The sequence below is a fragment of the Chelonia mydas genome, chromosome 6, assembly GCF_015237465.2.
Source record: "Chelonia mydas isolate rCheMyd1 chromosome 6, rCheMyd1.pri.v2, whole genome shotgun sequence".
In the NCBI taxonomy this organism is placed as follows: Eukaryota; Metazoa; Chordata; order Testudines; family Cheloniidae; genus Chelonia; species Chelonia mydas.
The window spans coordinates 125,233,705-125,247,794 of record NC_051246.2 but is presented as its reverse complement, the minus strand read 5'-3'; the positions used below and the strand labels follow the sequence as shown (position 1 = coordinate 125,247,794).

Genomic DNA, 14,090 nt, shown 5'->3' with positions numbered 1-14,090 from the left:
ATACTCTGCACATGGACTTCTCAGCAGCTGTAAATTCAGAAGCAAAAGAGAGGCCTGATGACCAGATTACAAGGCTGTAATAAAACCAGATCAGCTGACGGAGATTGTTTCTAAACCCTAGATCACTGTATACCTAACCTATTTGCACAGTATAATTTACTACTATAGCTAAGCTGTAAGATTTCCAGTCACCATTATCATTAAAGTGTCATGAATTAACTTAGTACCCAAATATTTTGCAGCTATAGTAAAACAAACAAAAAACTCTAATTGCATCTGTAAAGCACCATTTGTTTCCTCTGACTACACGGGTCTATATCAGCATTAGGATTATATAACTGAATCTTTTGGTATTTAGTAAGCAAGAAAAAAGAAAAGAAAAAAGAAAAAGCAGCTTACATTTTAAGTCCCAGCTAAGATATGACTTGGGTAATCAGTGTATGTCACAAAATTAAGATATTATTATTTAACCCTCAATAGCTTTCTCAATCTTAAAAGGACACAATATTTTGGCCAGCAAAAGGACACCTTGGTCTGAGAAAATTCTTCATCTTGTTAAAAGGTATTTTAACCTCACCAAATCAGTTTTGTCATTTTATCCTGTTATAAACCTCATTTCCTCTCTAGAAAATGCATTCAGTGCAAACTCCTTTATGCTTCTTAAATCAATAGCCTTACTTTTTCACGTCCAATATCAAAAGTACTGCTTTAATTCTCCATTTACTTTCCTTTCCTAGACTGCTTTTTTAAAAATTCAAATACAAACAATTCATTCGCTACAACTACTAATAACTGAATATTGGCCTGTCTTATACAGGAGATCAGACTAAATGACCATAGTGTTCCCTTCTGGCCTTGGAATCTATAAATATTTCCAGTTAAGTTATTTCAAAATATTCACTTCTCTAAAAAGGTTAAATAAACCCAACTAATTTACCTTTTCCTCATAACTGATTTTTTTAAAAATAACTAAATATGCTTAGATTTGGGGGTAATATTAATTCTCATGAGAATGTAAACAAAATTGCACACTGTTCTGTATGCTGCAGGCTTTAACATCAGTCTTTGTATCATCACTTTTTATATTTACAAAACAGAGGTTAAAGCCCAGTGGTTCTCTTTGCTGGCTTTTCTCTTTTTTAAGCAATATATTTTTTGAAGGGCTGCTGTCCCCCTTCAACCACTGAAAAGTTAAATTAATATTTAGTGGCACAAAACCCTCAAATTGATGTTTCTTAAAAAAAATTAAACCCCAGATTGTTTCAAATTTAACTGTCGGCTCTTCAAGGGCAAGAACCATGTATTTGTATAGCACCTAGCATAACGAAGCCCTGATTTTGATTGGGGCCTTTGAGTGTTACTGTAACACAAAAAACAATAAAAAAATTAAAATACTTCAGTTGTTTGGATTTCTTCCTTAAAGAGAGGGTCCCTGTCTTTCTTGTTTCTCGACAGAGACAGCATATACCCTCTAAGCACTTCATGGGTTATGTAAACCTGAAAGTGGCAAGGTCTAAGGGGCTGACAAGAAACTGTAAGTAGGGGGTTGGTGCAAGGTGGGATATGGATCTACTCATTCAGAAAGTTACTGGTATTGCAGCAGGGGGTGCAAACAGCTAGCGTGCCTCAGTTTCCCCTATGTGTCACACAAGTATCTAGGTGGTGGGGAAAAGGGTGTGTGATTGTTTCAGAGACCCCGAGAGGGCAGGTGTGACTGCCATATAGTAGCCTGGACATTTTGTAACTTAGCAACTGATGGCTCAGAGGCTCAATCTTGGGAGCCAGCCAGTTTTGACCAGCAGGAGAACAGAGGACTGAAGAGAGAGCCCAGGTGATCTGTTTGCCCAGGAAAGAGACAAAGGATGGAGGAGGGGCAACTGAGTGTGACAGAGGGTGGGCTGCTGGAAGCTGGTCAGTCTCCTGGTTTGGAACTCAGGAAGGAGAGCCCAAGGCTCTGGACCCCCTCCCCCAGATGGACTTTGCTGAAACTACTTTCTACTGACTTCCTACTTTCTGTGCTGACAAGAACTGTTCTACACTGTGTTCCAGATAACTAATAAATTGTTCTGTTTTACAACGCTGGCGGAGAGTCACTGCTTATTGTGAAGTTGGGGTGCATGGTTCCTTCGGGGGCATGTAAGGCCTCCCCAGGTGTCCCTATCCAGGGGGACTCACTGCAGGGAGCTCATGGTGTGAACAAGAGTGCTGAACGCTCTGAGGTCAGACCCAAGGAGGCCTCCCCTAGTGAGAGCGTACCCTGCGGGGTAGTCACACTATAAGAGGGTCCTGTCTGAAGTTCATTCAGAGAGGTTCTAGAGCACCGAGACTGTTCTCTGGTGACACTAACCAATGCAGAAGCACATACAGATGTCATTTGAAGCACCACAAAGGGTTTCCTCTAGCCCTGAAGCAAAGAATAGACCAAAAAAGCTAAGAGTGGGGACACACCCATGCTTCACCCTGCTTGTGATTGGAAATGGATCTGTTAGATCACCATCAATGCTAATTCTTCCAACCATACCTCCATGGAACTGCCAAATGAAGTTAATAAATTTGTCTGGACACCCAAATTTAGTGAGCCATTTCCAGAGGGCAGTGTGGCTGACCGTGTGGAATACCTTGGTTAGATCCAGAAACAATGTACAAAGGTTGGTGCTTTTGGCGACATTTTCCCTGTAACTGTGGAATGATGAAAAACATGTCAATAGTGCTCCACTGAGCACAAAAGCCACACTGTGACGGAGATAGAATGTTGTTGATTTGGGTCATAAGACAGGTCAAGAGGATTGGTGCAAGAATCTTGCTGGCCACAGGGAGCAAAGAGATACCATGGTAGTTACCACAATTGCTTTCAGAGCCTTTACTCTCCGAGATGTTGGCATCTTTCAGTTGCTGTGGTATAACTAACTGCTTGAAGCTAGATGTAAGAAAAATTCGAAGAGCCTGTCAATGCAAAGATTTCCTGCATGTCTGAAAACCTCTTCTGGAATGGCATCGGGAACAGGGGATTTATTATTTTTCATTACTTGAACACATTGGCTCACGTGGGTGGATTGGCAAGTGCAGCAGATGTGGACAGTTTATAGACATTATCCAGTGACTCAACAGGAACGATTAAGTGGTTCAATAAAATGTTCAAGCCACTGTTGGTGGATATCGGTATGATCTCTGATGAGAGATTCACCATCAGCACTTGTTTGCAGTGTCAAGGCAGATCAGGCAGGGCCATACACAGCTTTGACCACATCATAGAAACCGTTGGAGTCACGTTTATCAGCAAGGGCCTGTAGTTCCTCTGCTTTAAGGTTAAACCACGTATTTTGCATTTGGTGGAGTTTGTGTTGAAGTGTACTGCAAGCTGCCTTATACCTGGCCTTTTTCAACACAGAGAACAGGACAGTGAAGAGCACAGCATGTGCTCGTTGCTTTACATCAGGAAAATTCAATATATCAGGATCATTACTGTCAAACCAGTCCTTAAGATGGCATCTCATATACCCAACACAATCCATAATGGTGTTATAATGTCACCCAGAGATACCCATTCAGCAGATACATAACCACTGATTGTTGGAAGAGATGCAATGGTTTAGAAAAAACAGTAGTTAGCTATGTTGAAAATTGTTCGGTGATTGACAGATCATTCAGCCAAGCAACATTTACATACTTAATTGACAGAATTTTATGCATTTTCAACCAGATAGAGAGGGAAAGCTTTGATCAAACAAGACAATGGTAAATCCAACAATAAACTCTGCGTAATACCCAAGTTATGTGCACATCCTGTAGGTCCCGCTGTCAGACCAACACATAGTCAATCAGATGCCAGTGACTCGAGCAAGGGTGCATCCAGGTCGTTTTGTATTTGTTGAAGAGTCAGAAGACAGTATTTGTAACAACTAGATGCTGATCAGTTAGTTTGCGAATGAAGGACAGAAAAGAAAGTTCCAAGATTTCCCCATATATGGTAGCAAACTGACCATCTAAAATCTAGGCATGTTTACAAACAAAGCAAGAAATTTGACCTCACAGGATCAAGGTGCTCAAAGGTCAGCAGCTTATATCTCACGACTGAGAGGGTAAATGCACTATGACCTTCATGAACCCGATTAAGGGCTTTCTACATGCTCATGGAAAGCCATAATGACAGTCAGAAAAAATTCAAGGGGAAGATATCTATAAACCAGACTGACAATTAAGCAGCTTGAATGGGTCCTGAGAAGCACATTTACACTCACGCTGTGGTGTAGCCTCTTGAATCTGAATTGGAGGAATAAAGGCTGAGAGGATGTCACAAAGATAACTACAGGGCTTATCACATTGGACTAAAGTGTACACTGCCATTCAAGTCTCTTGACTTCTGACAGGGGCATTCTACTCTGTTGCCCCTGTTTCAAGGCCTTCTGATCCAATTTCAAGCCACACTTACTGAAAGCAGAGGGTGAGACCTTCTCATATCCCTTTTTTGCTTCCCCTCTGCCTAAATAGCACAGCTTCCTGAAGTACCTCTGTTCTACTCCTCTCACCCCAAGAGCTGCTCTCTGCTGCAGGACACCTCATTCTGTTGAAATGTTGAGGCTGGCCAACTGAAAAACTGATTTTCAGAATCCGCTACAGTCATTTGGGACTAAATTTAAGTATTTTGGTATAGGCACATCCAGTATACTGGCATATTACAAAGTTGAGAAAACATTCAAGGACAAGCAGATAAATTAAGTAGAAACGAAAAACCTGTAAAGCAGTTCTTTAGCTATTCGGTTCAGCAGACTAAGCAAAAACAACATTGCATCAATCTCAGTTATCGGCAAAAGTTAAAGCTTCTGGCTTCACAAACCTCTCACTTTTAAACACAAAAACAAGTGCACTCTCTTGCTGCCAGGTAGGCTGTGCAATGTCAGGAGGCTTCAAAGGTAAATTTGACATCAAGAGGGCACTACAGAGAAGATACAGTCTGGACAGCGAAAATATTGGAAAATGGGTTCCTTTTCAGCTTATCCTCTTTAGGTACTCCAAGAACTACCTTTTAAAGATTATGCTACCAGTGTGATGTAGTTTGGAAATATTTCCTGAATACTCGAGGTTTCAAGTTCCAAAAACAACACAGAAGTTTCTCCAATTCAGGTCCATACTCTGAAATATTGGTAATACTTAATCTTCATTTAAATAAAGATTTAAATTTTTATATTTGAAAGGATGTTAAAAAAGTAATATTAGATATGAAGCCTGTCAAGACTTGTGCCAAACCACTGCATCTTTGTAAACAGGGTTTTAATACAGTAATTTGCAAGATATTAATAATGCAAAGGTTAGTAAATTTTTTATTTGTTCAAAATTGCAAGAGTATAACTATTAAATAATTATTACTGAATATTTAGATATTATGAAAATATCAAGTAATTTAAAGGAATACTAGGGAATACCTGCACAAGGAATCTCCTTGGTATGCAGTCTGTGCATTTTAGTTTATTAATTGGCCTAGTACAGCACATTATCTTCCTTTTCTATATGGCAGTCATCGTTCCTCAGATCTCACTAAATACAGGCTGAAATGGACAGATGGGAGACCTTCAAGAAAAACTTAGCAGCTCCAGAAGCAGAGTCATCTGTTAGTAGATGGCACATTTATTTAAATACTGAATCAATGCCTAATATAGTGATAGGGGACACTGTTTCTTTGAAACATAACACAGATGTCTTAAACACTTGTAATCAAATGGAGGTTTCATGAAATGTTCTGTAGAACAGAGTTGTTAATCATGATGTCCTGGCCAAATTTTAATTTGTTCAGTTCTTCTGTAGTTTCAGCTGGTTACAGTATTTTTCACTTCCTGTCCTAAGCTATTGTGAAATGTTGCTTTATGTTGTTAAATAGCTGCAGTGTTCCATCCTAGCAGTGGCTGCATTTCAATAGTGGGCAAAGTGCTCCATATGCATCTCCTACCAACTGTGGGTAGGTGTTGCAAGGCTTACTACAGAGAAAACGTTTAGATATCCCTGGATTAAATGTGCAAACTACTATTTATACTGTATTCAGAGGCCATTTTCTGCCAAGAAAATACATATAAATAATGTACAGATTACAATGAGCTTGGAAAGTTTCAGTATAGTGCAGATCACTGAAATGAGCATTTAACAAGAGAAGATAGGTGACAAAATGCTAAATGTATATCATGTCAATTAATCTTTTTAATCTGTCAAAACCCTTTATTATTAAAGAAACACAAAGCTACTGTTACATGGTTGTGAAACTAAGAAACCCATTGAAATCATCTTCACATAGTTACAGTACCATAAATGGACACCAAAGAGGAGAGTCTTGAGGTAAGTGATAACTGTTCACATCTATGTAGGAGATACCTGCATATCGCAACAAATTTCATCATAGTTTCCCACTATTTTCTACAGAATTTAAAACCTTAATATGTGAATAATATGCTACATGAGTTATTCATACCAGCCAGCTATCTAGTCAAAATCAGAAGCAACTTCTGGAGTTCTGCCTCTGTGTTACAGAAAAATGCCAACTAATGTTGGAGGTGGGGGTCACCTGCCATGTCGTCATAGTATTCAGCAGAGCAATCCATCTACCTGAGCAGTGGATTTGTGTGCTGCTTCCTGGTTGGGACTGAGGGTATGTCTGTAGTGCAATTTGGGGGTGGGTGGGTAGGTATGTGTGTGGGGCACATATAGACATACACAAGCTAGCTTTAATCTAACTAGCTTGGGTACCAATAGCAGTGACACTGAGGCAGTGCAGGCTTCAACCTGTGCTTGCCTACCTGAGTAACTACACAGGATCCAGGGAGGACTTGTATAGCTTGTACTGAAGCCCATGTCTACGCATGCAGTAATTAATTCTCCCGGTGCGCCCATGCGCCCACCCCCACACTCTGCAGTGCAGACATATCCTAAGTGACATGACTCACTTTAGTAAGCGAGAGAGCAGCAGAAATAAAATGGTAGATACCGTTCATGAATCCATTTGGTCAGTTTGCTTACAGAAGAGTCAAAAGTTGTAAAGCAGTAGTTACACTAGTTCTACTCTGTTCTAAATTATTATGTAGGTTTACTAGGTAGAATAGCTGCTGCATTCCTCCGCAGATACGGCTGAACTGATTCCTACTCATTGCTTAATCTACCTCACAGGGGCATACTGAGGTTTAATTAGTTGCTTGTAAAGTACTTTGAGATATTTGGATGAAAAGCATTAGAAGTGTGAGCTGCCTGAAGAGAAACCACTCAATGTGATCGGCAAGCAGGAATGCTAATTCCAAGCAGGAAGTGTGCAAATGAATACAATGAAAACAGAAACATACAACAAGGAGGCTAATTTAAATTAGAGTAAGTGCTCTGAAAAAGGTATCACAAAACAGTGACACAGTAAAACATTTGCTAAAATACAGTTCTTCTTTCAACAAGGTGCTCTGCTTGATACTATTTGATACTATGCACCACAAGCTTACTGAAAATGAAAAGGATAACAAAGGACAGACATTTTTCTCCCCAAAATGTTTTTGCTAACTGGTTTAAAATAAAAGAAATTTCAACACAGACAAGTGACAACTGATTACCTTTCTGACTCTTTTAATGGGATGAAGAAAAGGACCTATACATTCTAATACTAAAAAGCTAAATCAGACTGAAGCAAGCTCCACATAAATGGTGTTGATTAAAAATCGTCAGATACAAATTTCAGTACTGTTATTGGGATATATAATATAAACCACAGTCAGCATATTACAAGGTTTGAGATTTTTAAAAATTATTTAAATGTTTGCCTTTACCATACTGACAGCTTTTTGTAGTACTCATAGAATCATAGAAGATTAGGGTTGGAAGAGACCTCAGGAGGTCATCTAGTCCAACCCCCTGCTCAAAGCAGGATCAACCCCAACTAAATCATCCCAGCCAGGGCTTTGTCAAGCCGGGCCTTAAAAACCTCTAAGGATGGAGATTCCACCACCTCCCTAGGTAACCCATTCCAGTGCTTCACCACCCTCCTAGCGAAATAGTTTTTCCTAATATCCAACCTAGACCTCCCCCACTGCAACTTGAGACCATTGCTCCTTGTTTGGTCATCTGCTACCACTGAGAACAACCGAGCTCCATCCTCTTTGGAACCCCTCTTCAGGTAGTATGATTATATTTGTTACTGAAAACCTACATTGCCCCATCACAGACAACAGTGCACTGTGAAAGAAATCATATACATGATTTTGCCATAATACAGGCCTTTCGTAAGTCTAACTAGTAGCTTCTTTTGTAAAACAACTGAACATCTAGTTTGAGGATATTCAAAGCAACTGAGCACCTACAAAAATGACACCTACAAAAAATGCATCAAGGTTTCTGCCTTACCACACAGTGCAACAGCCAGCGCTCAGATGCCACAATCTTATTGCTGGAACCCATCCGCACCACCCTCCCTTTATTGTTTTGCTACCACAACGTTGCACCACTTGTGAAACTGGATTCCACACACTGGGACAGAAACCCATTTGTGTTGCACAGGACCTAGCAAAATTCTGGGAGCTATTAATACTAACTAAACTAAAGACAAAAATCACCATATTTAACAAGTTTTTTATAGTTCATAGACACCCCAGAATGAGCCTTTTTAGAAGAGGGTGTAAATTTTTGTTTAAATTCTGAAGTGCAGTTTCATTTCACAGCCATTATTTGCCTTGCTCTAGAGCAAAATACATAAAAAACACTTACTTCATCTCTATAAAGAGGACTTGTATAATACATTATATCCATTGCACTGCTGTTCAACATATCCCTTAAACCACGCACTTTATCAGGAGTAATGGAATCAACAGTGTCTAAAAAAAAAAAAAAAAAAAGGAGAGAGACTCAAGTGTTAGATTCAAAACCTTACAAGGTATACTGATAAATAAAATGTGGAAAAAAATCCAGAATATGACTACATACTTCTGAGAACACAATTACAAAATTACGATTAATGATACATCTAAAAGGAGTTAAGTACTGAAATTAACACTTCAAGCCAACTTAAGTGTCCACTTTTCCCATATTTGTCCCAAAGACAAGTACTTTCCAATATAAATCACCATTTTGTTAATACTTGTGCATGCCTAAAAATTGTATTTTCAGTAACTGTACCTCCATCAAGAGCAAGTTTTGATCTCCATTCAACAGGCAGAAACTCAACATGTGTTGCAAGATTGCAAAAGTACTTCTCTTCTATTTTTCTTGCAGTATCTCGCATCCTAAAAAAATTAAAATTGCTATGTTAGCTAAGATGCAGGTTACATCAAATAAAATTACAATATTTCAAATTAAAAGTTACCATAATGTACACAAATCAAACTTCTCACACCGTTACTTTTTAATTATTGCAGTACACATTAATAAAAATATCATGCTTACTGTTACTTCTAAATACTATGTGACCTTAAAATGTACTATACTAAGGTACTTAATTCTTATATAATGGAAACTTTATATATTAATTACCCAAGAGATAAAGTCTCTGAAATTGCTACTGAATTATATTAAAGCCATGACCCAAAACCCATTAAAGTCAGAGGGAGTCTTCCCATTAACTTCAGTGGGTTTTGAATCAGGCCGAATGGTGAAATCCTGGCCTCAACTGAAGTCCGTGCCATTGATTTCAATGGGCTCTGGATTTCACACAAGTGATCTGACTTGTACATAAAGAAGCTAATTTAGATTTTTAAAATATGACCATGAAAACAATTATCAGTTTGACTACATGTAGTCTGAAGAGTTAGACTGTCACTTTAGAAGTGAGATGGCTCCCAAGGGAGAGGCTGGAAGGCTTGAAAGGCCTCAAAGCAAGCAACAGGAGCATTTATTAGTATTCAGTCTGGTGGCAATGGCTGCAAATAAACTAACTGTTCTCTAAAGCTTCTTTTCTTTTTAAAGCACATTTGAGCATAGGCATTCATGGGCCTTATTTGAATTTAGTTAATTAAAAAAAAAAAAGTATTTTCAAGTATTGAATGTGTCTGACTCCCTCTGCCATTTTTAGGGCTTTTATAATCATTTCCCTTAAAAAAAAAAAAAAAAAAAAAAAAAAAAAAAAAAAAAGCCCCCTCCTTTGCTTCTGGTGAAAGACTCTCAAAAAACAAGGGAAGCTGGCTAACCACTGATTAAAAGAAGACAGTAAAATATATATAAAAATGCTATACAATGCACAAAGTAAACAAACAAGTAAAGGAAGCTATGTTTTTCTCTACTCTTTTTTAGTGATAGTAATCTTAGGTGTTCCTGACAACACTAGCAGGTAACAATTTTCAGAAAGAAGTGTGATTTATGTTGATGGTGTTCCTTTTTAAAAAAATTGTAAAAGCACACAAAGAGATTTTAAAAGGGCAGTAGTCCTGAGCTAGGAAGAGCCATTTCCAAAATGACTGTTTATTCCCCAATTACAGGCATTAGAGTTTGTTCTGAAAAGAGGAAATGAGACTTAGTCCAGTGCTCCAACATGCATATTTCTTTTTATAAGCAAACTCCTTTTAGTGCCTTCAGTTGGAGCAGTATCATTATTATAGACTTGCCTACAACTAGGCAATTTGAGAAAAAACATCCCATTGATATTGAAGCTAGTGTAGACAAGTCTGTCAGTTTCCAGGGTTCCCCCCCCCCCCCTTTTTTTTTTTTAAAATCATCACATCAATGAACGAACAGTGAGAAAGCTGGAAGCTGCTGGAATCCGGTCTACACTAGGGTTCCCACACAGGAAATACTAGTTCAGATGAACTGTTGGAAGCTGGTGTGAGATTTTTTTTTCCTTTAGGTTCTCTGGTGTACATATATTGTCTATTTTGGACACAACTGTATAATGAGAGTGTGTCACCTCTGTTTTGCAGGCCTGCCTACAGATTTATAGGTAAGCTGCACTTGTGGCATTAGAAGCAACTGCATCTAGTGGAACGAACTTGCAGCAGGAAACCAGGTAATCCCAAGTTCTACCCCAGCTCTGCCACTCATTCACTATATGCTGCCTGATTCAAAGCTCATTGACTTTGATGGAGAGATTCTAGGGTGGCTTTGGGCAAGTCACTTCCATGTCTCTGCTTTAGTTTCCCCATTTGTAAAATACAAATAATACTCACCTCTCTGACTGGGAGGTTGTGAGGAGAAAGTAGGTGATGTTTGTGAGTGCTTTGAAAAAAATATATTCTCTACCAACATATTAATATTTGGACAGATTTTTTTAAAAACAATTCCCTCCTCAAAAAGTACACATTACATCCCTCAGAAATCAGAAAGCTTTTCATTTCAATAGGCAGTTGAAGCTAACTATTCCATAAACTAGATATAAAACTATTTCATTTTGACTGAAAGGATTTTTATTTTTGTTTTTTGAGGGTGGGAATGAAAGGAAGGGAAATTGCCTTTTTCACACTCATATTAAAACTGTTGGGCTGACCAAATGGCCTGGAGACACAAATAACCTGTGCCCCCATTTTTAAAACCTGGGTTTGGTTGTACTCCTAGCCTCTTGATCCCCAGACCTATGGGATGGTAAGTGCTTAAGAGGTACAGCAGCATGCTCAGCCCACAAGAGAAGGAAACGGAGGAGTCTACTCAGCCAGACAGTTCATTCAAAGGATAAAGAAGTGGAACTGACTGGCTCTGAAGGAAGCCCTATTAGTCCTCCTTAGAAGGATGTCTCTGATATGAGTAGAGTTGCCAACTTTCTAATCGCACAAAACCGAACACCCCTGCCCCGCCTCTTCTCCAAGGCCCCGCCCCCACTCCCTCCACACCCCCCCCATCGCTCACTCTCCCCCAACCTCCCTCACTTTCACCGGGCTGGGACAGGAGGTTGAGGTTCGGGCTCTGGCAAGGGGTGTGCGCTCTGGGCTGGGGGCTTTGAGGTGCAGGAGGGGGCTCAGAGATGGCGCAGGGGTTTGGGTTGCGGGCTCAAGGAGGGAGTTAGGAGGGTGCTCTGGGCTGGGTCAGGAGGTTGGGATGTGGGAGGGGGTTCAGGGTGCGGGCTCCAGTCGGGTGGCGCTTACCTCAGGCGGCTCCCAGTAGGCAGTGCAGTAGGGCTAAGGCAGGCTCCCTGTGGAGGAGGGTGGAAACCGTCGGCATCTCCCTCTGGAGGGGCCAGGGAGCTCGTGGCGGGGGCAGTGCGCGGAGCCCCCATGGCCGCCCTTGCACCTAGGAGCCGGAAAACTGCTACTGGTGGAAAAATGTTCCCGTTGCAGTTTTACCACTACACCGGCTGCTTCCGGGAGCCGCAGGGAGCCTGCCTTAGCCCCGCTGTGCGGCCAACTGGACTTTTAGCTGCCCGGTCAGCTATGCTGACCTGAGCTGCCAGGGTCCCCTTTTGACCAGGCATTCCAGTCGAAAACTGGACGCCTGGCAACCCTAGATATGAGGCCAAAAGAATAATGTTGTGGGGCTAAATAGAGCAGCAGAAGAAAGGAAATCCTCAGATTTCTTAGGGACATCCTCAAGGGAAGGAGAAGGGAGGAGATACAGAATGACAATACAAACACCTCAACCACAAACTGATCTAATGCTGGCAGGTAAAGACTCTACTATGCCATTTCTTACAAGATGGCTCCAGAGAAACTCATTTGAGAGCCTAACTTTACCCCCACAGAATCTCCATTTTAGAGATCATCAAGATGATAATGCAGGAAATTCAGTAAATATATTTATACCACCACACTTAGCAAGCCACCTGCATAGCAAAACAAAAGAAAATACACTTGACTGAATAGAAGAAGTTCATCATATAGCACAAGACACAGGAAAAGTTAAACTTTAAAAGCTAAAGAGCAGTTCTTGGAAATACTAACACTCCTTAGGCAGAGACTAGAGAAGTTCTTGCCTCTTCTGAGAAACAGAACAGTTTGTAGCCTACTAATAACAGGAGTTCAGAAATACTAACATCGATATTAAACAGGATGCAATCAGCTTCTAGCTTCAAACAACTGGTAAAAGCGCAGAAGCACCAGACATGCAGAATGCACAGAGTTCCATACAATAAGTACAAGAAGTTAGGATAGCAGAGTAACACCTTTGTGAAATAACTGTGTCCTAACAGTAGCCGGAGAAGGTACATAAAGGATTCATACAACAGTGGAAGTTGCAAATATAAAAAACAGTACAAATTATAAACAGGAATAAAGTATTAACTGAAACAGTACATCAGAGCCCTTTAAGACTGGGATGATATGTCGTCAGATACTGCAGCCTTCTTTCTATCAATTAAGTTACTAACCTTTGTTGGGTTTTTAAAGATGTTTAGTTGTCTGATAAAATTCACCCAAAGCTTGGAGGGTTATGGGGCCACAAAAGTCAATCTCATCTCATGTATCCGTGGATCTCTTCTTTCTTTTCAGAAGCAATGGGGTATAGTCTAGGCAAATTGGAACCTTCACGTCATGGAATACTGAGTTCTCAGAGGCCCAGGTTGTGCGCAGGATTCTATTCCTGTTTGGAAGGGTTTGGCATATTACTAAAACCACCCTTGGGCAAGATGATGAAGAGGATTTCCTGGTTAGTCTCCATTACAAACAATCATCCAAATTTGGAGAAGCAGTCCACCCTAGCAACTCTATCAGCAGTTCACCAAAAAAATCCAGCACCCACACACACTATGACTTTTTTTTCATTTTTCTCAGGGACACCAACCAAGCACATTTTCTAGTTTGATATTTATTTCCGGATTTTTTTTTTTTATTAAAACCACCTTAAGACTGTAGAGACGTTGTCCAGTCGCTAGTAGCACTAGTCCAAACCTTTTGTCACAATAGATTAAAGGTAAAATTTACAAAAGCAACTAAGTCCCATTTTCAGAAGAGATATAGGCCTGGTCTACATTTAAAGACTAGATCAACCTAGCTAGGTCACTCGGGGCTGTGAAAAATTCCATGCCCTGAACTCCATAATCAGGTTGACCTAACCCCCAGGGTAGATACAGCTAGGTTGGAAGAAGAATTCTTCCCTCGACTTAGCTACTGCATCTTAGAAAAACTGATTAACTACATTGATGAAAAAACCCTTCTGTTCAGCAGCAGATGTAGTGTAGACATGCCTTCAGAGACTTTGGAGCTTAAGTCTCACTGAAAGTTGACAGG

The 14,090-nt window shown here is 40.1% G+C and overlaps 1 protein-coding gene across 4 annotated transcripts in view; it reads right to left on the bottom strand.

Annotated features, from left to right (window-relative positions):
* The window catches only part of DDHD1 (DDHD domain containing 1), a 115,076-nt gene that overhangs the window by 39,024 nt on the left and 61,962 nt on the right, over nt 1–14,090 (bottom strand). For all 4 annotated transcript variants that reach the window (XM_037901284.2, XM_037901283.2, XM_037901281.2 and 1 more), the window contains 2 exons: nt 9,127–9,233; nt 8,719–8,825 (listed from right to left, as the gene is read on the bottom strand). In XM_037901284.2, the coding sequence (XP_037757212.1) occupies nt 8,719–8,825; nt 9,127–9,233 (214 nt within the window). The remainder of the gene's footprint in view (nt 1–8,718; nt 8,826–9,126; nt 9,234–14,090) is intronic.